We start from the raw sequence: 27870 nt of genomic DNA on the forward strand, positions 1-27870 counted from the left end.
CTATGGTGAGACTTTGAGTAATCCTGAGTCCAGATGATTCTGTTGTCACTTCAGCCAAGGAGAAAGCTGACCTGCTAGCATCCCATTTTTTTCTTCCAACTCATGTATTAATGATATTGATAAAACACTTCCCACCATTCCCAAAACGCTCCATTCAAAGCCTCCCGTGGTCTTCCGTCAAAAAGGAGGTAGAAGGATTTTGACGAATCTTGATGCTAAGAAAGCTCCAGGTCCTGATGATATTTCTCCACTTGTTCTCAAAACCTTTGCTCCTGAACTTACTCCTGTTGTTTTCTGCCTTTTTCACTTTGTTATTCCAAAGGTGTTTTTCCTTTGCTTGGAAATTTGCTCACATCCAGTCAGTTCCTAAAAAGGGTGACAAATCCCTCCCATCCAATTATCGTCCCATTGCAATTACTTCTACTCTTAAACTACCTAGAAACCTTCCGTCTGATCAACGATCGCCAGTATGGGTTCCGTCAGTGTCGATCCACTGGTGATATTCTGGCTTATGTTACCCATTTAGGGACAAATTCCACAGCAAAGTTGGGTGAAATACAAGCAGTTGCTCTTGACATCTGAAAGGCTTTTGATCGTGTTTGGCATAAAGGTCTTCTAAACAAGCTTCCATCTTATGGTTTGCCAACAGTTTTTTTGTAATTGGTTATCCAGTTTTCTCTCTGATCGCTCACTAAGGATGATGGTTGATGGCTCTGTCTTCTAACTTCTTCACTAACGCAGGTGTCCCCAAGGTTCAGTTTTTTCTCTCCATTCTTTTCCTCTTGTATATTAATGACCTTCTTCCATTGACCGGAAATCCTATCCATAGTTTTGTCGATGATAGCACATTGCATTCCACTTTCCATTTTGAGAAACCTTGCCCTGCTCAATCAGCTTCAACTTCTCGAATATCCGTTCCAATTCCTTAAATTCCGATCTTCAGGTAATTCTTCATTGCGGCAAAAAATTCAACTTAGTTGATTTCAATCCTTCTAAAACTCAGTCTTGTCTTATATCTCGCAAAAAGGATTCTTCTGCTCCTATGCTTATCTTTGGTGACACTTCGATTTCTATGCAAAATGATATATCTCTTTTGGGGATTACCCTGACTTCTAATCTCTCTTGGCACAAGCACAAGCACATTACAAATATTGCTTCCTCTGCATCTAAAAAAATTAGTTTTCTCTTTCGCTCTCGGCGTTACTTTTCTTCCAAACAGCTGCTCACTCTGTATAAATCGCAAATCTGCCCTACCATGGAATATTGTTCCCACATCTGGGGCGGTGCCCCCAAAACCTCTCTCAAGCTTCTTGATTCCATTCAGAAGAGGGCAGTTAGGTTAATTAATGATTCATCTCTAAGAGAGTCTCTCCACTCGCTGTCTCATAGACGTACTGTTTCTGCTGCATGTCTCTTCTAGAGATCCATGGGCACTGTTCTTCTGAATTGGCCTCTATAATTCCCGCTTTCTGGAACAACCTTGCTTCATACGTATTTCCTGAAAATTACAGTCTACAGAAGTTCAAGTCCAATGTCAACAAATACCTTCTTTCGTCTTCTGAATCTTCAATCCAAGCACGGTACTAAGTACTATAGGTTCTAATACCTCTCGTGTTTGGGGTTTTCATAAAAAAAAAAGGAAAAAAAAAAGCAATTGAAGCGTAGCATATATTTTAAAAAAAGTGTAACAATATTAATTAAGTATATGTTGTTATATTTATTAATTATATATTTTATGTTTCTATAATTTTATACTTCTTAGAATTCGTATTGCATACACTTACCGCTTACAACTTAGAGGATTAAATTTTATTTTCTTTATTTCAAAATGAGGTCAATCATTGTAACTAGGATGACAGTTGATTTGGGGTGTGTCCTTCAGAATTCAATGAGTTAACGGATGTTTTCCTTGTTATCGATGTCGCGTGTGTTAAGAGCTTTCTCTAGCTGAGAGAGAGAGAGAGATTCAGTCAGGCGGAACTGAGTTTCTGGTTCTCTGTGACAGTATAATGGGTTCGCCACTTGTCACTCGTTGGAGAGGTTTTGATTCGAATTCTGTTAATGACTGGGGAATTTCTAAAGATATTTTCAATGGCGAGTGTAGTTAGCTGACTTCGAGAATAGGAATACGGTTTTCACTTTCAGTTATTCCGTTTTTTTTTTTTTTTTTTTGCCATAACATACAAATCAGCCCGCGAACACAGATTGCAACGACTTAGACCACATTGCAATATGGTCTAAGTCGTTGATGCTCCTGAAAATCGAAACAACAAAACTGAATATATCAGAAGTTGTTGCGTTAGAGAATAATTGAACTAGTGCCTCGAGAGAGAGAGAAATTCGACTAATGATCTCATATTTCAGCAAGAGGTTGTTTTGTTGGACGATTCAACAATAAGGAAAAACTCGAAATATATTCTGTACTTTCGTACTATTCTGTACGAAATATATTCTGTACTGAAGGAAAAGAAGCTGACTATATCTGCTAGGTGAGAAAAGTGATGCAACTAGAATGCTATCAGATTTTAACAGTATTAAATGATAAGCCATGTGGGAGGTGATATCTTTAAACATAAAAGAACTGATGACCTGGTCAAGAAATACAAGTTCAGGCTCAAAGATTATGTCTAGGAGGGGAAACAATGTTCTTGTATGTGCAGTTGTGCCCAGACACGGAATAGAATATACACTGTTGTGTAAATTTTAAGGACTAGTCAGACTTTCACCTGTAGCTTCTCATAGGAGTGGCCTGGATATAGGAAAAACATACCGAAGGAACCTCGTGAATACAGAAATGATGAAGGAAACAACACCAACAAAACGGCACACAGTGCCCTTATTCAAAAATGGCAACATTGCACTGGCTGCCATGATACAGATGTATTAATGCCAAAGATGGAACAAAGGGAAGAGGTGGTCCTCAGTAAGAGGTATGGCCACCCCTAATGTCGATGCAGGCTTTTCACCGCCTGTACATACTTAGAACAATGCTGTTGAAAAGTTCTTGCGGTAACATTGTCTATTCCTCTGTCAGCGCCATCTTCAGTTGGTGAACATTTTCTGGTGAGTGTGGACGTGCCGCTAGGTGTCTCCCCAGAGCTTCCCATATGTGTTCAATGGCGTTTAGAACGATTGAACGGGCAGGCCAATCCATACGAACAATGTCATCACTTTCCAAAAGCACATCAACAGCTGCAATGCGATGGGGTGCGGCGTTATCATCCATAAACACGAACTTGGGGCCCAATGGCACCTCGCAACAGACGCACACGGGGAAGGGTTACTGAGGTAATCCTTCCCCACGTGCGTACATGATTACTACAGTAGCGTGCACTCGTTACAGTACCGCCTTCCAGTATCTGGAGTTGTGTGCGTCCATACAAGATAACGCCTACCTAGACGAGAACACCTCGACCCTCTACCACCATATCGATCCCTTTCAGTGATATTTGCGCGATGATAGTGTGTGCCAACCTCTCGCCAGATTAGTTGACGTCCAGAATCGCTGCTGAAACTGAATCTACACTCATCAGTAAAGAGTACCTTAAGTAAAGATTCTGTGGTTGTAACCTTTAGAAGTAGTGTTGGTCCTTAAGTTTTGCACATCAGTGTATTATGAAAGTCTCGTAGATTAACTTTATTGGATTCGAGGGCTCTAAGGCTTTATTGGAAATTTCTCTGGCTTAAGATCAGAATATCCTGCACTGTGTAAAATAAAATTGTGCAACTTATGAGCAGACATAAGAAATTGCTCACCTTTCTTGGACAATGATATCAATATCAGAAAAGATTTCCTTAATGTAAAAAAATTAGTAATAATTTATCGAACATCTGAATACACAGGTTGCTAGAATATTTCAGTGACCAACGCAAGAGCATATTAAAATAAGAAAAACGTTCGTTAAATCACATCCGCAAAATACTTTATTTTCGAAATATTAATCGACTTATTAGTCGAAACCATCAGCTACAAACATTCTGAGTCTCTTCTGAAACATGCCATTTGGGAGAGTTCCTACCAAGATATCTCCACCCTTGACACCCCCAAAGTTTTCATTTATGAATGGGACCTTTTAAACGTCTCGGAGGAGATTATTGAAGAACTACAGGACCAGAACGTTACTCAACAAAAGCGAATAATGTTCAAGGAAGATAAAGAATTTGTGCATCATTCTTACTTTCTCTATACCAAACCTCCCTTCATCAGTAAAAGCTTAAACTGCTGCTTTCGTCCGTATATACCCAATCCCATACGATGCTATAAGTGTCAGAAGTTTGAACATTCCCAAACGGTGTGCGAGGAGACTCTTTGCTCAAACTGTGGATCAAATGAACATATTCATACTGATTGCAATGATGAATCATCACGATGATGCCATCCAGCCTTTTTTTAAATCCTGTGAGCAATGGAAGGTGAAGAAAAAAAAATCCAGGAATACAAAGTAGAGAACAGTCTTATACAGTGAAGCAAGAAAACATCTGCTACAAAATGTGCCGAAACGTACATATGCTGAAGCATCCCAGAGGTATTACACAGTTTAAACTCAAACAGATACATCAATTCACCCAAAAATGCCCATTTCCGAATGGGCTCGGCAAACTGCTATCATCTGCATCACAATCTATAAAACAAAAACTGTGGATAGGATGAACAATACTCAACCACCAAACAACTCAATGCTCAACAATTCCGGTAACTCCAGACCAAATGGAAAATCAGATTATGCTAGAAAGAAACCATCTGACACCACAGCTATGGACATTGCACAGAATGATTGTTATGATGAACCCGTTCTATATCTTTGAGGAAGGCTACACGGACATGCATCCATTTTCCCAAAAAAGTATAAAATGAAAAATTACCGTTACAAGCAGAGAGCATCTTAGAAAACAGACAAATTCTAAACCTAAGCAATGAACAACATGTTCAAACAAAGAACAACATATATCAAAACCTCTAAACTACTTGGGGGTCCCTTATAATTTAAAATAGTAAATTTAATCAGTAGTATTAGCATAAAAAGTAGGATAAAGTAAACATATCACCTAATTATTATTTATCACATCATCAGCACAACTTTTTTCCGAATTTTTCAGCCTACAATAGACCGTCGGGATACTCTAAGTACATTATAGTATTTCAACGTGGTTTATAATAACATAGTTTATTTGCTTTTTAATGCACCATTTATAAAGTATCGAAGCCACTGCCATTACCTGTAGATGTACAAAATTTAAAAAAGAAAACGTTACCAAATTTAAATAAAATAATTTAGTAAAAAATTTTGCAGAAATCGCACGAATAATTGAAATGCTTTGTTTCTATAAACCATGATTATGTTGTGGCTTCTTGATAAGATATGTACCTTGGTTTATGTTTGTTTATTTGTTTATTATCTCTGCCTTTTCTCTGATATTAACTGTTATTAGTATTAGCAATGGAGACATGGTGCAAGGAAGCATATGGCCTATGCTGCACCAGCCAAAAAAAATGATAATAAATAAATAAATAATAATAAAATAAAAAATAAAAATAACAATGCGAAGAAAATTAAAAATAATAATAAGTAATAAGAGAAAAGGAAATAGGTTGTCTATGTGTTTTCCACCCCGTGGGTTTCCCCCAGCTCACCTTTCAATTTCCCCAAACTGTCAGCCTCTACCACCCATGTAGGCAACTTATTCCAGTAATTTATAACTCGCTGGCTAAAATAAAACTTCCTGCAATCCAGTCTAAACATATTCCTCCTCTCGTAACTTTAAATTATGGCTCGTTGTTCTAGAATCATTTATAAAAGGGAAAATTTCGTCCTCATTCATTTTGCTTATGCCTCTCAGAGCCTTAAACACCTGAATCATGCCTCCCCTAGGGTGCCGAGATGCCCAGCTCTGCAACCCACATATCCGAAGTCTTTCCTCATATGGACGCCCTTTTGCCGATCTCAGCAGGCGAGTTACCCGTCTGTGGACCCTTTCAAGAAGCTCGATGTCTTTCTTTAGGTGCGGTCTCCATACTTGAGCACAGTATTCCAAGTGTGGTCTAACAATAACCTAATGTAATTCGATTATGACATTCTTATCTCTACTCGCAATTGTTCAATAAATCATCGCTAGGGCTTTCCTTGCAACTGTGTGTGTATGGACATGCGTTTTTGTAAAGGGTAGACGAACTAACTTGAACGTTAATTCGTCTCCGCCTCGTATCTCTGTGAAGAACAGTACCACTGCAAGAGGGCCAGAATTAGGGATAGTGGAGGTTTGTGTGTGTGTTCTGTTGTTGTCTGGGTACTCGTCCACACCACGGGAAGGTGGGTCAGTCCCATTAGTGCTGGCGCTGTCTCAATTCGAGACTCTGACCCACATGATATTGCCAAAAGGAAGGCCAGATTCTTCTGGGGCCCACGCCAGAGAGAGAGAGAGAGAGAGAGAGAGAGAGAGATTCCCATGCCGTATTAAAAAAAAAAGTTGATTTGCTCATCAACAGCAAAATCAGCCAGACAATTCATCCTAAAAGGACACAGCCAGACAGTTCATCCTAAACACTAAATTGTAGGTCAAGTTGGTTCGGGCCAGAGGCGTGAATAATTGCTGTCATCTGAGCTGTACAAGTCTTCTTATAAACGCTTCTTTTGCAAAAGACTGCAACGCTCGGTAATTATCGGCATCCTGCACCAACACTGACTCTTGACCAGTGGAACGATTAGGTACTGCTTCCATAAATCCGGCCCTAGAATCCGTGTAATTAGAGCATGAATACAGTACATGTTGGCAGCCTTCACTCTCTCCACACTGACATAGATCTGTTGTTGATAACCTAAATTTATATAATTTCATGTTCATCGAACCGTGACCAGTCAGCAGGTATGAAGTTAAAATATTCATACTGAACCAGACATTCATCTTCTTGTTAATCAATGTGTAGGCTTCGGGGAAGAATTTTCTCGTAACAGCCAACTAATGAAGTGTTCCATCTACATTTCCGAAGGATTATTAGTTTCATTCCAAATTCTTTTACGTTCATGTTTTGAAATCCGAGTCTAAATTAATTGTGATTCCAAAGAGTTCTGAGGGAATTTTACGTTTTAATCTGTAAGTCGAGAGGCAGAAAAACCAGCCAGGACCTGAAGTGCTGCCGTTGAGACTGTGCGGCAGGCTTTCAGAACACTTAGTAACATTATTCTCTGAAGTGTCATCAATTTAGCTTGGAACTTTACAATTTTGACCCTATCGAACTGTATAGTAGAGCCTCAAGGATCGTCGGGAGAGACACCACTCATTTCGAGAAACTCTGTAGCATTGGAAAAGCCTTTATATTTTGCACCAAGGCTTGACAAATGCGCCCCCAAAATTCAGTTTATGGTCAATAATAACACCCAACAATTTAGTTTCTATGACTATAGGGATTTCAGCATTGCGAATTTTACACGTACGTGGACACCGGATGTCAGGTTTAGCCCCCAAGAACCATGATCTTGGTCTTGGAAGGACTTATCTTCAATTTATTTTCCTGAGTCCAATCAGATCTTGGGTTACCAGTAAGACGTACTGTTAGATCATCAGTGTAAGCCATTATCTTTGTATTTTCAAAGTTCTCTTTCCTTCCTTGCAACCTGTCTACAATGCTCGGAGAACTTCATGTCTGACCGTATCGTAACTCCAAAGTCCCTTTCCTCCACTACCGGCTCCAGTTCAGCTCCGTCAAGTGTATAAGTTATTTTGTGGTTACTGTTTCCCAGGTGCAATACCTTACACTTTACTGGATTAAAGCACAGCTTCCATTTTTCTGACCATCCCTGAAGTCTATCTAGGTCTCTCTGAAGAAGAAGCTTGGCGGTGATCATTAGCTACTCTATCAATTTTTTATATCATCTGCAAATTTAGACATCACGCCCACTACCCATGTCATTTATGAAAATCAAAAAACAACAATGGTCCTGATACTGATCCTCGGGGAACCCCACTTCTTACGTCAACACAATCTGAGGAAAAAAACATTTATCACAACCCTCTGCCTCCTGCCCTGAAGCCATCCAGCTATCCATCTAAGGACTTCCCCTGTGATTCCAACCTGTTTCAGCTTATAAAGTAACCGCTCATGTGGGACTTATTAAAATGTTTTGCTCAAATCCAAATAAACAATGTCGAAATTATTCCCTAAGTGCAGATCTTGAGTGACCTTGCTTAAAAATAGCTAACAAGATTAGTTAATTTAACATGATTTTCCCATTACAAAACCATGCTGAGTATCCTTCAGAATTCCATTTCTATCTAAATGATCCTGAATTCCACCCTTGATCATTATCTCCATTGATCTGCTTTGCATTTATATATGTGAAGAATTCCTTATTCTTCCCCTCTGTGCCAGCGATTTCTTATGATCTGTCTTTGCCAGCCCTTTCAGTGGCATTATTACAAATCCATTTGTAGCTGTTATACGCTTCAGTACTTTTTTATTGCTCTGTAACTTTTCCACCGTCTTTTTCTGCTCAAGTAATCTGGCAACTTCATTATTCATCCAACATGGATGAATATTGAAGTAATTTGTTCCTCGTGGAGTAATTTTTTAATGTTATATACGCATTCAAGGCTTCTTAAGGTGATTAATGTTTTAAAGGTACATAGTTCAATTATTCGCTCTGTGTGAGATATCTACCCAGTCAATAGAGGCCATGTAGCACCTTAAGGCATCGTAATTTCCTTTCCTGAAGTTATAACCCATTTCTTTGCCTTTTAACTATTTAATTTTTTTAATCCTCATGTTATTGCATTCATATTAATTAACCAACTGCACATTATATAAAAAAGCCATTATTATTTAAAAATTGTTTACTTAAATTGATATTCTCTAAAAGTGTACTTTATATATATATATAAAATCTCCCAGGATTTCTGAAATCGCCAACAGGTAGTCATAAGTTGATACCCAAATTAAGATGCGAAGCATCCATAGATAAATGGGGCAAAAAAACAGATGGTCAGCATCCAAAAATTAACATTTATGGTTGTCGGTAGATTGTTGTCAGTAGATAAAGAAGCCCAGGATTCAAGAGAACATCAGCAGACGGATTTTAATGAATTTTGTGCTTAGGGAGCCTGGGAAGTGTAGGAGGTTGAATGTTTGTAGAAATGAATTTTTAGGGGCTTATAAAAAATAGAGTAATAAATGTTCTGAATCAGTCTGTTGATAGGGGCTATCTTTTCTATTTTTCAGTTTGCTTTGCTTTGCGTATAGTTTTAACAACTTTCTTGTAATCTTGCTTTATTTTTCTTGGTATTTCTTTCTTCTTTTTCTTCCAGTTTTTTCGCAGAATACAGTGATGCTGTTTCCGTTCATAAACAGTAATTTAAGAAAACAGTTTTCCCATCACGTGTTGCGGTGACTAATCAGAAATACCAGACGTTGTAGTGGCCATGAACACTTGACGAGCCTCGTTCGTTAATTATGATGTTGCTACTGCCCTTTTCAATTCCACTTCAGAATAAGAAATAAACTAACTGACGTGCCAAGTTTAATTTCTTTTTATTGGTCGTTAAACATCCCATCAAATTTTTGTTGACACGTGTTTGTCACGTTTTTTTTTTTATTCTGTTAATTTGCGATGCGGTTTCCTGTTTATCCTATCTGTACAGGTAGAATTCACAGAAATTATGCTTGCGTTATCCTTGTCACTCACAGTTGATTTCTTATGTAAAGTTTAAGTTACTGAGAAGCTTCACGCAATGATCCAATGAGGCAAAACAAATCACTTGCAAGAATATTCTTACATATGAATCAAAAAGGTAATTTTTTAAAGGTCAGGAGTGAAATATAAACAATATTCTTGTTGTCACCGACCACACAGGAATCAAATCATACTGCAACGAGGCCTCAAGTGCCATGCGGTAGTTTCCAAGCGATTTCTCAAGTGAAGTTTTTCCCCCTTAGGGCGAGTACTTTCATTAACCCTGCTCCCCTTGCATCCTTACAGATACTTCCCCTAGCAACATACTGCTCTTCTCTTCTGATCGCTTGGTCACTGGTTGGCATCACTCTGGTCTCCACTGGGCTGGCAAGTAGCCTGGGGGGAAAATTCAACTCTCGGGGCCAAAAGAAGTAAAACAGACAATGATTTCTAACCTGAAAAGCTCTCAACACAAAAATCATGAAACTAAGAAAAGGATGCAAACAAGCATCCAAGCTGGAATCTCCAGCTTTCCTGATGATCCATTCTCTGTCAGCACAACCTGTGATCAAGCTCTCCCTTCTCATCATACAAAGACGGTTCGAAATTGTAGCAGCATCACCGAAAAGAGTGGAACGTCTCCAATCCTGGGATTGGCTAATAGAGGCCTCTCACTCTCAGCTACCATTAAGACACTTCTTTTAGCGAAATTCCAATTCAATCACTCCCACATAACACAATGAATTCTTCCAAGGATCACTAAATGGGATCTAAACGTGAATAAGCAACATGTGAATATATCCCGAATTTACAAAGGCTGATAAAAGGATGAAACGAGTAATTACAGACCTGTTATTTTAACTTCTGTTCCAGGGAAATAGTGGAGTCAGTGGTAAAAGAAGTAATGTAGGATCATCTAGACAAGGCCATAATTATATTTCAAACACAGCATGGGTTAGTTGAGGGCAAGTCTTGTTTGATTGGTTACTATGATGTCGTCACAAAGGAACTGGATGCAAAATATAATTTTGATATCTTATACTTGGATTTCTGGAAAGCTTTTGATACTGTTGCTCATGGAAGACTGCTGTACAAATTGGATCAGTGTGGCATTAAGGGCAAATTGCTACAATGGATAAAAGGATGGTTGAGTGGGAGAAGACAGTGGTAATCAATGGACAAGGAAAATAATAGAGTCATTGGTTGTAGAAGTAATGTAAGGCCATTTAGACAGGAGTGCATTTATACTTCAGTCACAAGATGGGTTTTTTAAAGGGCGGTCTTGTCTAACCGATCTGATTGGATAATACTAAACTGGTATGCAAAACTTAAGGACCACCACTATTTCTAAAAGTTACGACCACAAAATCAAAATCTTTACTTAAGGTACTGTTTCCTAATGAGAGTAGATTCAGTCTCAGCAGCGATTCTGGACGTCAGCTAATCTGACGAGAGGTTGGCACACGGTATCACACTAAAAACATCACCAGAAGGGATCAATATGGCGGTGGAGGTGTTCTCGTCTCGGGAGGCGTTATCTTGGATGGACGTACACAACTCCAGATACTGGAAGGCGGTACTCTAACCGGTGCACGCTACTCTATTAAGGTAATCCTTCCCCATATGCGTCTGTTCCAAAGTGCCATTGGCCCCGAGTTCGTGTTTCTGGATGATAACGCCCCACCCCATCGCACTGCAGCTGTGGATAGGCTTTTGTAAAGTGAGGACATTGTTCGTATGGATTGGCCTGCCCGTTCCACCGATCTAAATCCTATCGAACACATATGGGACGCTCTGGGGAGACGCACAGCGGCACGTTCACATCCACCAGAAAATATTCATCAGCTGAAGGTGCCGCTGACAGAAGAATGGACGATGTTACCGCATGAACTATAAACAACATTGTTCTAAGTATGAACAGGTGGTGCTAAGCCGCCATCGACATTAGGGGTGACTATATCTCCTACTGAGGACCACTTCTTCCCTCTGTTCTATCTTTGGCAGTGATGCATCTTTATCATGGCAGCCAGTGCTATGTTGCCATTGTTGAATAAAGACCCTCTGTACCGTTTTGTTTCCGTTGTTGTGTCGATATTGCTTCCTTCATATCCATATCCATATGCTTCTCCCATATCCAGGCTACTCCTCTGAGAAGCTACAGGGGAAAACCTGACTGGTCCTCAAATTTTGCACACCAGTGTATGACGCATGGACGAAGGAACTTAATGCAAGAAATAATTTGGACATTATATACTTCGATTTCAGGAAAGCTTTTGATACTGTTGCCCATTAAAGCATGCTGTACAAACTGGAGCTGTGTGCCATTATGTTTGAGTGGGAGAAGAGAGACAGTGGTTGTCAATGGACACTCATCTTCATTGACTAATGGTATTAGTGGAGTCCCCCAGGGTTCGGTGTTGGGCCCATTGTTGCTGTTTTCTTGCTGTTAGTGAAGGCATGTCAAGCTTAATGTCCAAGTTTTCAGATGATACAGAGGTTGGCAGGGTGATTAATGACAGTAACCACAGTATGCTACTGTAACAGGATCTGGACAAGTTAGGCAGATAGGCTGAGAAATGGCAATTGAAGTTTAACATTGATGAATGCAAAGTACTGAATGTGGGTAACAGTTACCCCAAAGTAACTTACCAACTGTTGGGTACTACACTCAGGGTAGTGGAAAATGGGAGGTAATTTTGCAATCAGATATCAAGTTCTCTGAGCAATGCAGACAGGCTGCCAAGATAGCTCATGGGGTTTTGTCAATGATATACAGTAATTTTGCTAGCAGGGATAAGTAAGTGATTATCCCATTGTCTAAGGTAGAGGTTACGCTTCACGTTGAGTACTGTACAGGTCTGGAGGCCACATTTTAGGAACGATGTGTAGTTGCTAGAACGAGTACAGAGAAGGACAACGAGATTGGTTAGCCGAACTTGCTCTTACCAAGAAAGGTTTAAGTTCTGCATATTGCAGGTCTGGAGACTAGGCACCTGCGAGGTGATCTGATTGAGGTGATTAACGCCCTGAATTGAATGGATTGACAAGCTCATTTCTGATGGAATTCTTTCTCTTGCTCAGACCACACATATAAGAGGACAAAAATTAAAACTGAGAAAGGACGGTTGCACAATAGGTGTGCAGAAGTTTGCCTTTAGCCAACGGATCGTTGATTGGTGGAACAAACTTCCATCTGTTTTGTTGTGGAAGTTGATAATTGAAATAAATTCAAAGAAGAACTAGACAAGCTATTAGAGGGAATGAATAGGTGAAATGGAAAGAGTCCTGCTTTTTTATTTTTATTTATTTTTTTGCTGATGCTATATAAGCTTGCTTTCTTGCATCATTTGCCACTGCTAATTCTCGAACTGCGGGTGCAATACTCATACACATTCAGAATGCAAATCATCATCTCTGCAGTGTCCTAATTGCAAGAGCAACCATCCAGCATACTTTACCGATTATGATCTGTGGAAGTTTGGAAAAAAATACAACAATACAAAAATGTAAATTAAATAAAATTTCTTATGAAGACCCAAAAAAAAACAGCTAAATTAAGTATGCAAAAAAGCACTTGTGCTTCGGCTACCCACAATCACCAATCAGTAGCATGCCATAAAGAAGAGTCTATCTCTCGAAACATACCGAACACAGACTTGGCTCAATCAGTTCTATCGATCCAGCATCCATCTACACTGCAATCCGTAGACTAAAGTCATATGCCACCCATAATTCCATCCCAAAGTCATGTCATTGCGAAGACATTGTAAAGAAGCAGAAAAATTGCAAAAATCAAGATTCTGTTGAAGAGAAGCAACCAGACCCAACGAGCATGCATAGAGATGATACAACTAGTCAAGAAGACCTGCTTGAATCGCATGCAGATGATAATATTAACAGAAGAAATCGATATGAATAAGCAAGGTCACTCTTGGGCATACACAGTTGATTTGCCTATATTTATTAATAAGTGAAAGTCCTCTCTAGTGCGTGCATTGCAATATACAGCTTTCAGTGAAATATCCTGTTGGTATAATCACCGTCCTGCACACACCCAGTGAAAAAGAACCGAGTTCGAATCCCGTTGAAGCTAAAATGTTTAATTACAAACGATACAAATACGATTGACTCTTTCACCTACGTTTTTAAAAGAGATAAATTCTGATTCAATATAGCTTTCTATATGACCTAGCATCAGAGAACATCTCTAAATTAGCATCGTTTGTCCTTGGCAACTTTCCTACCGTTAAACTGCATACCAACGCAGACTCAACTTAGACGCTGCCTGACTTTTAATAACAACGGATAGCTTTCTTTGTGTCCTTGTACTGTGAACACTAGGAAATGTTAAAACAGGTTTCCATTTTGAAGTGCAACATACGCAGAAGAGATTGCGCGTTTTGTTGTTGCGCGAACTTCTTTCATTTGAAGAAAACGGTCATTTAATTTAAATCTCCATCTGTGTGATATGTCTCTCATGGAGCTATTTTTCTTGGCCAAAATTAAAACACTTTCAAAGTTGATCGTGATTTTTCTGGTGCTTATTTTGTATAAGGACAATGGAGTCACTGCTGCGAACTCGGTTACGAGCACAAATTCATCTTCGGCACCAACCGTGGATTCTTCTCCTGCCATAGTCAAAGTGTTCGAGAAAATAGAAAAATTGATAAAAGACGTTATAAAGAACCTGTCGAAGCGGATGCTACCAATGATGATAAGGCAGTCTGATAATGTGAATATTTCTTCCACATGTATGGGCGGGCTGATGAAACTCATGAGGGGCGTTCAAAAACTCACTCCCTGGGCGTTCAGTAGTAAGTAATTTATGACAGTCATACTAGATTACATTTGCGCTTCCTGCATGCCATGTTGGTCCTTTTTTACTTTTTCAAGAATTGTTATTAAATATAAGCGAAAATTAGAACTTCGGTTTAAGAGAGAATTTTATGACTTTGATCTGATTCACATGGACTTTGTGAAATTCGTGTCGAAAGCTAGACTATCGTACCTTCCGCAATTTGTAGTTTCTTGGTGTCTTGTGGGCGTTTCTGGCACAATGACTGCTTAGGACGTGTAAAACATATCAGTGTAGTTCCTACTACCTCTATTGCCCTCGTGGGTAGGATCACCGTCCTCCCTCACTCTGGGTGGAAAAGACTTGAGTTCGAGTCCCATCGATGGGAATAATTTTTATGTGTCTTTTTCACAACGTAACTGAGTTGTCAGTCTCGGGCGAGGGTAACGTGGTTTTTTCATCCCGAAAACTCGGGTTTTTCATTCAGCAAAACAGACTTTGGATTCTTCTGTGAGTAGTTTGTGGCAGTGTACGCACTACCACAAACTACTCACAGTAAATTTCCTGAGATTTCCAGGGATTGTTTCCTGACAAAAGAAAAATGTGGTTTAGATGAGTGTGGCCTACTCTTGTTCTGGCTAGGATTGCATCTTCTTGTCTCTTGCTTGATTGCTTCTTCTTGAACAGAAGCTGGATGCCCATAATTGTGGTACAGGTTTAATTTGAAGGACTTCATGGCTTTGAAGTGGCGCATAACGTAAGAGTTAAGAAAACTACAACTGAACCTCGCTGTCAGAACTGTACAACTTGCAGACCCTAACGTTTCTAAAGTATGTCCTCTCGCACGACCAATGGGATAGAGAAGTCCGTCTTCCTCGGTGAAAGTAACATTTGTTATTAATATAAATACGTTTTTCTGTTTATACTCCGGACGACCACACGTTCAGAGGAGGTCACAAGATATAGAGAATATAAGAAACAGCACCGTATATAGCAGCTTTGAGTGACGGGGCTTGAACCCCGGTCAATTTTATTGGTATTAATCTACTAGCTACGTAAGCATCTTAGTACTGTGTTGGATTTCCTGAATCAGGAGATCCGACACAGTACTAAGATTCAGGCTTGATTACGGACCCTGGTCAGTAAATTTCCACACTTTGATATCTTTTTTCATCATTGGGGAAAGAAATCTTTTGCAGATCAAAGCATTCAGCAATTTTATAACGACAATTTTCTCAACAACGCTCAAAGAAGCCTGATGAATACAGACGATTCGAAAACAGACTGCTTTTAGTGCCGCGACTGGCCTTTCTTCTTTTAAAGTCGTTTATATTACAACGAGTTGAATGCAGAATTATACGCAAATGAATTAACTGTAGAGAATATTAACTCCTTTCAAAACATTACTAGCATTAGTCGGTATGACTCTGTCTGCATGGTCTCCTCAACCACCAGAATCCCTTAGGAGACTTTGGATAAAGGAAAAATAAAACAAAATTTATACTAGACGCAAGGAAGAATGTAAGCTCTAAACGAATTCAAACAAACTGTACAAGTTTGTTTCTCATGACTGGTCATGGATTTTCGAAGAGCGGTCTTTGAAAGGTTCAATAAATTTGGTACAGTTCAGGGAATAAAATGTTTGTGGAGAGGCTGGGTCATGGGAGCATGTTTAATACGATTGTGAAGAGAATGTGGACTTATGGATTGAGTTGAAATGTAGTGGTCAAAGTATGAGTAAAAGGTACTGGGATTCAAATGATTTAAACAAAGGAAGATTTTATAGTGTTTGAGGAGTTTGCGAAATAGAAGAGTTTTTTTTTTTTTATTAGAAACTCAGCCAGCTGAAATCTATAAAGGGATGAAAGATAACGGAGCAAGCGTAGGTTGAGCAGTAACCTCATTCTGTACTTGGTGGACACTTGACTTACAGCAGTGCAATCATGGTAGCTGGAGGGCACTGTTTTCATTAAATTCAGTTGTACAGATATGAAGTAATGTTTGTGTGGTTTTCTAGTTGGATTTCAGTGGACCTGTTTTTACTGGGGAAATTGGGGGCTACTGCAGCAAGTTTGATACAGGAGGACTATGGAGTAATGTTGCTAGTAAAAACGTGTTTTGTATCCCAGTGGTGAATGCGTTGGCATTGCAAACTTGGAAGCTGAGAGATTACATTGAAAATGAGTACATGTTTCATTCCTTTATGACGAAGTTGATGTTAACAACGGTTCCTTGTGGCGCTGTTAATTAGAGGTTCCTAGCGTCTCCAGACAAGATGGCGGTAAGGTTAAATATATACTAAGTTAACGGGGGTTTTATGTCACTGTTTTCCTTGCCAATAAGTAAAGTAGAGGTTCCGGGTGCCTCCTAAATACCTCATACCTCCTAAATAAAATACTACAGTATATGCTTCGTTAAGGCAGATCCTGAGAGAGTGAATTCAGTTCTATGCACTCCCAAAGTTATGAGGAATATGATGACCCTGCAGTATCGAGGTTGTAATTCTCGTGAGCATCTTCAAGTAAGCATCTTAGTACTGTGTCGGATCTCCTGATTCAGGCTTGATTTCGGACCCTGGTCAGTAAATTTCTGCTGGACTGTGATGTACCAAATGGACAGAAGTTTATTGTTCTATTATTGCAAGATGGATTAGTTCGGAGAAGAACTGAGAATCTTCCATTTTGTATGTTTAATGAGAGAATGTGGAATGAAATTTAAGGATGGACTGCAGATGGCTGCGGAAGGACTATTAATGACGGTGAATCTAATTTTGATTGAAAAGAAGAAGCCTGCAATGTATGTTGTTCATTTTGTAAGATTAACTCGCTCACTATTTACCTCACTCTTTGCGTTTCGTAGGATATTCTAAATTGCAATTTGTATCATAATATCTGTGTATGGAACTGCAAACTCTACTGTAATTGGTAGAGTTGCCAAACATTGGCTGAGATCACCTAATGAAATAGATAAAATAAAAGTGCAAAATCCTGGAGAAAACGAAAACGTTCATCTTCTCTGGTATTTAGAGGCAAATGGCATCCTCTTTGAGTGTGATGCGGCTTCGAAGGAACAGATCCATTTTGGACCATTTATGTAATTAGGTAGGACACATCTATCCGAGATGCTTTCCTTAAACGGCCAAACCTGGTGTCCGTGTTCTTTTATTTGGAAAAAGCGTATGACACTACTTGGAAATTTGGTATTTTAAAATACCTTTTATAGCACTCTTCTTAGAGGTTGTCTGCTCGGTTTTTTTATTAATAACTTTTTATCTCATCGTTATTTTCAAATCTGTGTAGGATCCATCTTCTTTTCGGCCTTTTTTACTGGAGGCAGTACCGAAGGAATCGTTTTGAAGTGCCATGCTTTTTGTCATCAGAGTGAATTCCGTTACACAAAAATTTTGAACTGTAAGCAGTGTCGTCTGTAGTGATGATTTGAATATATTTTCTCAGTCCTGCAATATGAGGATTATCGAGAGACAACTGCAACATGCCATTCTTCTTCTGAACTCCTGTGCAATCACTGATGGTTCCTGTTCTCGGGAAAAGGCCGAAAAGGCTCAATTCAAATTCAGGTCGTTATCGCCCTGAATTTGAATTGAGTTTTCAAAAATAAAAGTTGTACCATTAGTACCAAAGATTAGATTTTGGGGCTTGTATCTGAGAGAAAGTTGACCTTTTTTACGACATATCCGTCTACGTACAAAGTGTTCGAAAAGTTTAATATCCTCCATGCATTCTGATGTAATTCGACCGTTCGGGTGCCGACCATTCCACTTGTGTGGATGACAGAAGCTCACCATTTCATATAGTATATACACTGCCCTACCATTAACACACGGACACCTCTCCATCATGGAGGGGGAAACAGATCCTCTGCATGCAACACGTCACAGAACCTGCTATAAATGTGCACACTGGGCTTCGAATAGACAATTGCAAAAGTGGGCATGCAAGATTACACGTTCAATAGAATTACCTCAACAGTTCAACAGATTGATCACCTCAACAAAGGCTAGACGCCGACTAACATGGTGTAAGGAGCTCCAATCCTGGTCTGTAGAGCAGTGGAAAAAAGTCCTATGGACAGACGAGTCGACGTTGTCACTATACCAATCTGATGGCTTCCCTGAGCGTGGCGAATGCCAGGGGAACAGTTCCTTCCTGATTGTATCCTCCAAACAATTAAGTTTGGTGGAGGCAGTGTCCATGTATGGGGCTCATTTCATGGCTTGGGCCCATTGGTCGTTATCGCAAAACTACGAATGCTGTGCAATACCAGGACGGCCTGGACAATTATGCACTTCCAACGTTATGGCAGTTCTTTGGGGAAGGCCCATACCCGTATCAGCAAGACAACGCGCCATGCCATACTGCTCGGGTCGTAACAGAGTGGTTTGAGGACATGGGTGTGGAAAAGATGGATTGTCCAGTGGAAAAAACTGTTCCCCTGGCATTCGCCACGCTCAGGGAAGCCATCAGATTGGTATAGTGACAACGTCGACTCGTCTGTCCATAGGACTTTTTTCCACTGCTCTACAGAGAACTGATCTGAACCCTAGAGAACTACAGCCTAGAGAACTGATCTGAACCCTATCGAGCATTTTTGGGATGTATTGGATCGTCGGGCACGTGCACGTCGAGATGGCCCAAAGAACAAGACCGAACTGGTGGGTGCGTTAAAGGCCGAGTGGAGGAACATATCACCTGACATTTGCCAAATTTGGTTGAGAGTATGTCGCGAAGATTGAAGGCCTTCATTAAAGCAAAAGGTTTCAGCACAAAATATTAAATGACACATTAAAAGCTTTTTTTTTTTTTTGTCTGAAGGCAGGTGTCCAGATATCAATGGTAGGGCAGTGTAAAATATTCCTTTATTTGCTATCAGCAGATGTTTGAAATTTACAGTATTGAATTATTATTATTTTTCTCTTTGCAGTGATTGATGCTTGTGGAAAATCAATGGATGGCTTTATGGTCGGAAAGTTGGCAATGCTCGGTTCTTACCATGAGTGCCTAGAAATTGTTGCCCAGGACGAAAACAGCAGATTGCAACAGCCAAAGCAACTATTTAGAGGCCAGTATTGTTCAGTCACTCTTACGCTACCTCTACCACCGAAGCCGTACCGCTACAAAATGGATGAGCCTCTCAAAGAACTGAAGGAATTGGCCACCCGCAAAAGTGTAAGTCCAGCTACTAGATTATAGTGTACGAAGTAGTTACTAATTTTAACGATTCGATTTAATTTCTTAAGAAGCTCTCCAGAAAAATCTCCCTTAAAGGATGAAGAACTTTCTGGAAAGAAAATTAACCGTTCTTGTGTTTCTCCCCCCCCCCATACTTATTAACTTTCCCATCTTGATCACTTGACCGCCTGGCCCATTTGTTCCTATTTGATTGAGTTTAGTGAACTCAAGGCGTCCTGGGCCAAATTGTGCCTGCCAATTATGTATGGGAACAATTCATGAATATTAGTAAAATTTCCAAGAATATGTATCAGATTTAATGTTCCTGCAAATTTGATGGTGAATTGAGGTATTTTTATGGATACTGGAATGACGAGTACAATTAACGAGAACCTGTTTGATTGTTACTATGGGGTCTAAAATTCTGGGCGCTGAAGTGGGCAAACTTGCGGTCTCGCCAGATCTACACGACATCCAGATCTGCACTTTGTTCCAATCTGCAACATTCGATAACTTTCGAGGCACTCGAGCCTCACCAGGACGCGTAACCACCAAAGTGAGTCAAACACTCCGGGAAAATCAACGGATATGAGCAGCAAGTACTTTTGTCTGCAGTCCTGCACTATCTTGAGCAGTCCCCCAGTGCATCCACAGTCGAGGTTCCCTGTCTGAAGCCATACTGGTTTGTGACTTGGAGGACTGCTGTTTCATAGTGATTTGTTATTCTTTTATGAAGCAATCTTTCAAACAGCTTGCTGGCCACTGGGAGCAGTGCGATTGGTCGATAGGCCTCGGGGTTTACTGGATTCTTCGTAGGATTTTTTAGTATTAATGTTAGGTTATCTATTTTCCATGTAGTTGGGAATAGGCCAGTTTCTTAACATCTATTATATAATGTGAGGAGTAATTGTGGCTGAAATTCCACTGTTTCCTTCAGTATTTAGGGCTTGATGAAATCAAGGGCTGGGAATTTATTGTTTCTGATTCGACGTGCAGCCTCACCGAGTTCATCCAGGGTAAGGAGGGTTCTATCTCTTGATTGTTGTAGTTGTTGTTTTCACATATGTGTTGCTGTGCTGGTAAGATTGGCATTTCTAGTTTCAGGAACATTGCGTCTAGGATGTTATTTATCGACTGCTCCCAAGTGGTGGTAAGATTTCCATGCCGGGTCCTGGTGGTAGCAGTCACTTATCCCTGGGAAGCTTATTGCTAGTTACCTTATCGACTACTCCCCAGGGATCAGTGTTTCCGGTTGTGGAGACTAGGAGCTCCCAAGATTGTCTTTTGCTTTTCTTGATGGCTTTGGTATATTGGTTTCTGGGTTGTTTATATCTCTGTCTCATTTCTTGGCTATGTTCTTCGGGCTCTTTGAAAGTCTTTTCTTTCTGTCATCATTCGCGGCGCCCGAGCGTTGCAATCTCCCAGGTCCACCAAGGACCGTTCCCATTTGGGGGTGTTTTTTCCTGATAGTTTAATTGCTTATGTCAATTATCATTTCCATGGTTGCCTTCTGCAGGTCATGTGGGTAGTTTCGTCGATCCAGGGACGGTGGTTTGTTACGAATCGCTGTAGTTAAAAGCTCCTTGTATTTCGGCCAGTCTGCCTTGGCGACTGCGTATCTGTGGCGTATTTGCTTTAATATTTTTTTCTCTTGTCAGTGTTCTAGTTATTTTGCATGTGATCACTTGGTGATCCGAGGTGGCCCACGCTTCCTCCACCTTCCAGTCGGCCACGTGGTTTGCCAGGGTGATATCTGTAGTGGCCTCCCAGTGGGTGTTGCAGTATGTTGGTAGCTGGTTCAATACTATGAACTCCAAACTCAATATGAAATCCTCGAGCTGTTGCCCGTTTGCAGTCCGGCGCTATGCCATAGCGGGGAGCGACAGTTTACGTCCGCTCCTATAATTATTTTTTCGTTTGGTAAGGTGTTCTGGAGGTGACGTAAGTAGCCAGTTGTGGTCTCTATTTCCTATCCCGGCCTGCTGTAGAGGACCACAACATAAAGGGAACCCATTGCTGTGATAATCTGGGCCAAGCAGTCCAGGCCGTACAGAGTTGGGTAATTTTGGTTTCGGTTTTGTTTTCATTTCTGATTAGAACCGCTGCCAATGGGGTGTCCTCTTCCGTGTGAATTATTTTATGTCGGAGTGGGTACCTTGCTACCCGCCCTGCGTGGATGTATGGATCTTGTAGAATAATTACGTCTATATTTTCCTCGTCCGCCTTGACCCTGATTTGTTCTGCCACTGCTTTGGCTCGCTATGCATTTGTCTGTATTATTTGATGATTGTTTTATTATATTATTTAGTTCTTGTCCCCATAGTTGATTCTATTTTGGTAGATGCTCTTGGTTTTAAGATAGATCGGGTAATTGGGGTCCCTGATTGAATGGGCATGATCCAGCTTCATGGACTTGCAGTTTGCGCAGGCAGCTTCTTTGTCTTTGTGAGGACAATCCTTAAATCCATGTATCTTCTCGGTGCAGTGTCTGCACGTTGGTGGTACCAGTGGCCGAATTTGCAGCATCTAAAGCATTTGGGAACTGCCATTCGTTCCCGAAAGAAATGGCTGCCCCATTCTGTGTATACTCTTGTCCTATCTTTTAAGACTTGCCATGCCTCTGGGCTGAGTTCACCGCTCCAACTATTATTGATTTCGCCTCTTGCCTTTAAGTGGAATTATGACATTATGCGTTCCTTATCTGGTATTTCCTTTTGTATGTTTTTGTAGTATAGTTCTTCCACGAGTTGCGCGGCCGTAACTTCCGTGTTTACATCAAAGATTAATATTGATGGTCCTTTCCTTTTGGGTGGCTGGGCCATAAGACCAAGGGCGTCTATTTTAGGGTTTTCTATTATGCTCTGTGCTTCTTGTCTGGTTTCTGTTTCTATCACCAGGCCTACGTCTCTCATTTTTCTCATTCCTTTAATTCTCGTGTGCCTCAGATCCTCCCTCATGTTGTTGATTATCTTTGTTTTAAGCTCCTCGCTTGTGGGGATTTTACCTGCCTCCTTAGGTTTAAGGATCACTAGGCTTGGTGTGGGTAATAGGGCTCTCTTCCTCTGCTGCCCTTCTGCGGTCGGTTGAGCTTCATTCGTTAATGGGGTCCTCAGCGCTTCCGAGTATGTCGGGGGCGCGCTGTAGCATTTGTTTGGTCCCGCATTCTGTATAGGCTTGTGGTAGCATTTTGGCTTTTTGGTATGTGTCATGGAGGATTGTCTCCATTTTGTAAAATATGGTCACTATTTGGGACCTTAGACCTGTAGATATCGTACCGGGGTTTTCTTTAAAAATATTCTCTAGGGCCGTTTTCAGTCTGAGGGATTGTTCATAGAATGAGCCCTCCAGCAGTGCATGTTGCAGGTGTAGCTCCTGCTGTCTTTCATCGTTTGCATCTCTTTGTGATTCTATTGGTTCAGGTTGTACCCTTATCCCTTATTTTGGCCTATGAGCGGGTCTCCCTTTCGGTTTTTCCTATTGCTGAAGGTGGCCCCGGAGGGCCTCCTCCATCTCGTCTGGTCGGTCTGTTGGATCAGTTCGTCGCTTTGATTCTGCATCCTGGAATCCTTAATTTTTTCGTGTCTCCCTTCCATCGTTACGTATTCCGAATAATCGGGAATAATTCAATAAATTCTGGTAGCCCTTTTCGTAAAGTGATAAAATAGCACGACCAGCAGTTGCAAATTACCACTGCTGTAGTGTGCGCAGATGTTCAGCTTTTTATACTGCGAGTTATGCGCCATAGTCTATTACAGATGGGTGGTCATAATTCAGTGATGGCCGAGTGTATATACTGACTCCTTAAACGCTTTGTTGAGCTGTTCAGCGTAATTGTTCTCCCAGTCATCCTCTACTACAAAAAAATTCGTCAACAGTTAGTACAGCTTCATACCCGAACGCAGCTTAATTTTTTGCTGGATGATGAAATCCCAGAAGACAAACAGGTTGCGCTGCTACCAAGGGTGGCCCCAACGCGATCTCGCTAGCATGTAATAACCCTTCTCAGTGGATGGATTTTAAGGAAATTTTATATTTCTCGACCCTTCCTGTGTTTCATTAAAATCACGCCATTAGAATTGCAGCAATTATTATTATTATGTTTTTTTCGGAATATAACAAGTTTCTTTATTGACTGAATCGTATGCATACGTGGTTCCGAATAGCAGAGAAATCTAACAATGCATTGTCTAAACACAAAGTACAGCTGCATTACAAAATTAATCTAAAACAAAAATAAATACTAATAAATAATAATATATTATTATTATTAGCTATATTCTGCAAGGAAGCCTGAAGCTTATGCTACATTAGTCAAAAGGGAATCACGAAGAAAGCGAAAAATGATTATATCCAGCTCAGGACTCTCGGTGTGCCAAGCCATGGGTGATGTATATCACATGGGCTGCTATGCTTGCTGATATGCGCAGAAAAAAACAAAATTTTCTCTGGATTTTCGCATGAATTATTGACGTTTGCTAACATAAAATGCTCTGCGCACGTTAACTACATTTTTTTTGTACTGAACTTATATTTGCAGCAAGTGCAAACCCTAGCAATCGATTTCTGCTGAACAGCACAATTTTTCTCCTTTTAATCGATGGATTTTAGCTGCATCTGAAATCCACTGCCTTAGTGCACGCAATGCATTAATGCAGTGGCGCGGTTGCCCCACTAACCCCCTTCCCTCAAGGGTAAAGTTCGCAGCGAAAACGCTGCGAAGTTTACTCTACACGCGGCCCTAACCCTATCAAATTTGGTGTACCCCTAGGCGCGAAAGGCGGTTTGTCTGTTGTGAGGGGAAACCCGGAGTCAATCCCGGTGAAAAACCTCACGACCACGGTTTGAGACCGCCAAACTCAATACTGAATGCCCCTGGGAAAATTCCCAAGAGGGTAGTGCTGGAATCGAACCTCGATCAGCTATCCAGAAGCCGGCAACGTTGCCGCAAGGCTACCGTAGCCCCGTATGCTATCGCTTTAATTTCGGTATTTGACATCACATTTCTCACCAGTCACGGGGTAGTGTGACGTCATTGCTAAACTGTGTTTAAACTTCCGTTATATTTCATTGTGCTGTGCCGCTATAGACGTTAATCGGCAACATAAGAACTCACAAAGCATACTCCCATTAGACCCATTGCCAGCGTTTGTTTGGGGATTTTTTTGCGCATCGGCATCTATGGTGCACTGAATTCGACAAGGATATGTTTCACTGAAAGTGTCGTGTTACAATGATGACACTGAGGGGGGAGATTTCTCTCTTAAGGAATAACCATGAATAACATTAGTGTGGCCTATTCGCAGAAGAGCTAATATTACCTGCTGTTGTCGGGTTGAACAGAAGCTTGAAGGCCAATCCCCCAAGATTTGGTTAAATACTTCGAAGCTTATTGTTAAACTGATTTTGCCATGGTAACTGCCATTGGTGTATGCATTTTTCTTGGATTATTGGTTTATAGTCTTGATGAGGGACTCTCCACTTGCTCCCCACCTACTTTCCAGAGATTACCGTGGCAAGGACCTAAAAATGAAAAAAAAAAATGTATGCGGTATATCGCGGTTCAGTTTTGCTTAATTAATTCACTTTAAGAACGTAAGTTTGGTTTGTACGCTGAAAGGATAATAGTGCCTGAAAAGTCGGGCGAAATTTTGATGTGCGGGACTGCGCGCTGTGAAAGATAAAAGTAATGGGGAGGAGTGACTGAGGGGTAGAAATAGCAATAAGGGGTCAATAGGGAGAATGGCCCTTTGTAATCAGTGGGACATGCCCATGCCTCACTAGAAAGAAAAGAGGAGTGGTGAGGATGAGAGAAGGCAGGCAAAGCCACCTTCCCCCCCTGGGAGTTGGATGTAAAGCTCCATGCAAGGGAGCATGGAGAAAGGGGGCCATGTGACTGCCCCATTCATAAATATCTTGATGATCGCTCCAGATTAAGTCACGTCCAGGAAGAAGAGGCCTTCAGGAATTCGGACAGAGTCCAGGCCAGTGCCTCACAGTTGCGGTAATACCATCCTTGGGACAGATGGAATACAGTTGCTTAGCCTTGGCAGTTTGGATTTTCATCAGCGATTCAAGTGTAGATGAGGGTCCAAGGCTTGGCAGTTCCAGCCCACGTTCCCAGCTGCTTCGTTCAATTGTTTCCTGGTTGGGTTTCAGGGTTTTCATTGTCGGGTCCATCTTGGACCTGTGGAGGTGCTGGCAGGGTTTTCCTCCTTGTGAACAAATCTTGGGCGAAGCTTCAGAGCAGGGTGTAGGTGTCACTATCCTCAAGTAGGTATTGCTCCTGCCCCTTTGGGGTGAAATGCAGCTGAGTTATAAGTCTTGATCTTAGATCCTTATATATCAGGCAGTCCCAGGTCTCCTGGGCACCACAGGTACATAGTGGGTTGTCAGAGATGCCAAGCAGATTCAGCTGGCTGCGGAAAGGGCCATGGCCCGTGAGAAGGTAGGTCATTAGAAGTCCTGGGGAGTATGTCTTAGCAATGTTTGGGAGAAATTTCTGGGTGATGGCTCCCACCTTGTCTGCCATTTTTGTTGGAGATAGTTATTGAGCCTGGTTTTTTCCAGGGATTGTGCTGGGTCCGAGATGAAACCACGGAAGGTGGTGGAACGTCCTTTTCCAAGCAGATATAGAATTCCAGCTCGAGGTCCAGGGGCAGGAAGCACCTGCAGGGCATGGGTACTAGTGATGCAGCACGCCCTGGAGATCATTAGAAGGATCGGCCGCTGAATAACAGTTTCCTGCTGTCCACCACTGTGGTAACGCTGTGAAACCAGAGACCGGAGCCATACGTGATCGCAGGTACAAACACTACTTTATAGTACAAAGCCAGGGCACGCTTCTTTAATCCCCACTCTCGAGGAGTTACCCTAGCAACCATAGCTGTTTACTTTTTTTATCTTTTTCTGGAGATAATTGAGATTAAGGAGAGTTTGTGTCTATGACAACCCCAAGGAGCTTCATTTCAGATACCAGTTTGATTGTTGTGCCATTAATTTTGATTTGTGGTGGCCTCCGCGGATCCAGGTGTCTCTTGAGCAGGATGGACTGTGTCTTTGTGCCTGAGATTTTGAGATGATGTTTCTGTACCCAGCTCTGCAGGGTAGTGAGTGCCCTGTTGCCTAATCGCTCCAGCTCTGCTCGGGAGTCAGCAGCAAAGATAAGGGTAAGGTCATTCGCGTAGGCTAAGGTCTGTGTTGAGGAATTCATCTAAGACACAATTCCACAGTATGGAGCCCTGTGGGCAGCCCCTATAGACTTGTCGTTCGAGAAAGGTGTCTGAATCGCTACCTTATGATTGGTAAGGTAACTGGCTATGCATCTGTACAAGTTTAGAGGCAGCCGTGCCACCCTGAGCCGGCCAAGGACGTTCGGCCATCAAAGCATGTCGAACGCCCCCAGCAAAGTCGATTGAGATGACAAGGAGATATTTGCCCGTGCATTTGTAATTACTTCCAGTCCGTCAACCGTCGACATACCCGACCGGAAACCAAACTGATTTGGTGCTGAAAGGTTTGCTGTTCTATAGTGATCATTCAGTCACTGCCTGAGCAGCTGCTCCAGCACTTTACTCAGAACAGTGAGAAGAGCAATCCTGAGGCTTGGTTCGGTTCTTGAGGATGAGCCTAATAGCGACAGTTCGTCGGTCAGTTGGAAAATGTCCCTCCTCAAGGCAGTGGTTGTATTCCACTACTTTATTATTTTCGGTTCGAGTATGTCCCAGCCAGGGATTTGTTGTTCCCGACTCTAGCAATAGCCTTGGATCGTTCCGTTTATGGGAAATGCTCCTCCAGTTGCTGACAGTAGTAGTTGTCGTTATCTCTGCACAGTTGTTGTTGCTCAGTGGAGATTTAGTCCGGCAATGGTTTGTAGATATGGTCTAGCACATTCATTATTGCGTGGTTCCAGTTTGTGGTTTTTTGTCCTTGTGGGGTAGTGGTAGAGCAGGCGACCTCTCCTCTGTGGAGTTTATTGGTAATTATCCTGAAAACCGTGTCCCAGGGATCCTTGTTACCAGTGGTGGAGACCAGATGCTCCAAGGATAGTTTTTTTTGCGCTGTCTGATCATTGCATTGTAGGTGTTTCGCACCTCTCTGTATTCGTTCTGTAAGAAATCTATTTCAGCAAGGGGCCACGTTGGAACACTCTGAATATTTGACACAAATATCCGGGTGATTTCGCCCTTTTCTGAAATTTTCCAGCGGGACTGCCAGGTCTGTTGGA

General features: G+C 41.3%; 1 protein-coding gene across 1 annotated transcript in view; it reads left to right on the forward strand.

The window, feature by feature from the left end:
* The first annotated feature begins 14010 nt into the window (after positions 1-14010).
* Positions 14011-27870, forward strand: part of LOC150087181 (nose resistant to fluoxetine protein 6-like) — a 115174-nt gene continuing 101314 nt past the window's right edge. Inside the window, exons 1-2 of the mRNA XM_090373005.1 lie at positions 14011-14476; positions 19399-19643. Coding sequence (XP_090229131.1) covers positions 14131-14476; positions 19399-19643 — 591 coding nt within the window. The 5' untranslated portion in view covers positions 14011-14130. The remainder of the gene's footprint in view (positions 14477-19398; positions 19644-27870) is intronic.

The sequence above is a fragment of the Mastigoproctus giganteus genome, chromosome 4 (assembly GCF_048544385.1).
Source record: "Mastigoproctus giganteus isolate SK-2022 chromosome 4, ASM4854438v1, whole genome shotgun sequence".
Classification (NCBI taxonomy): Eukaryota; Metazoa; Arthropoda; class Arachnida; order Uropygi; family Thelyphonidae; genus Mastigoproctus; species Mastigoproctus giganteus.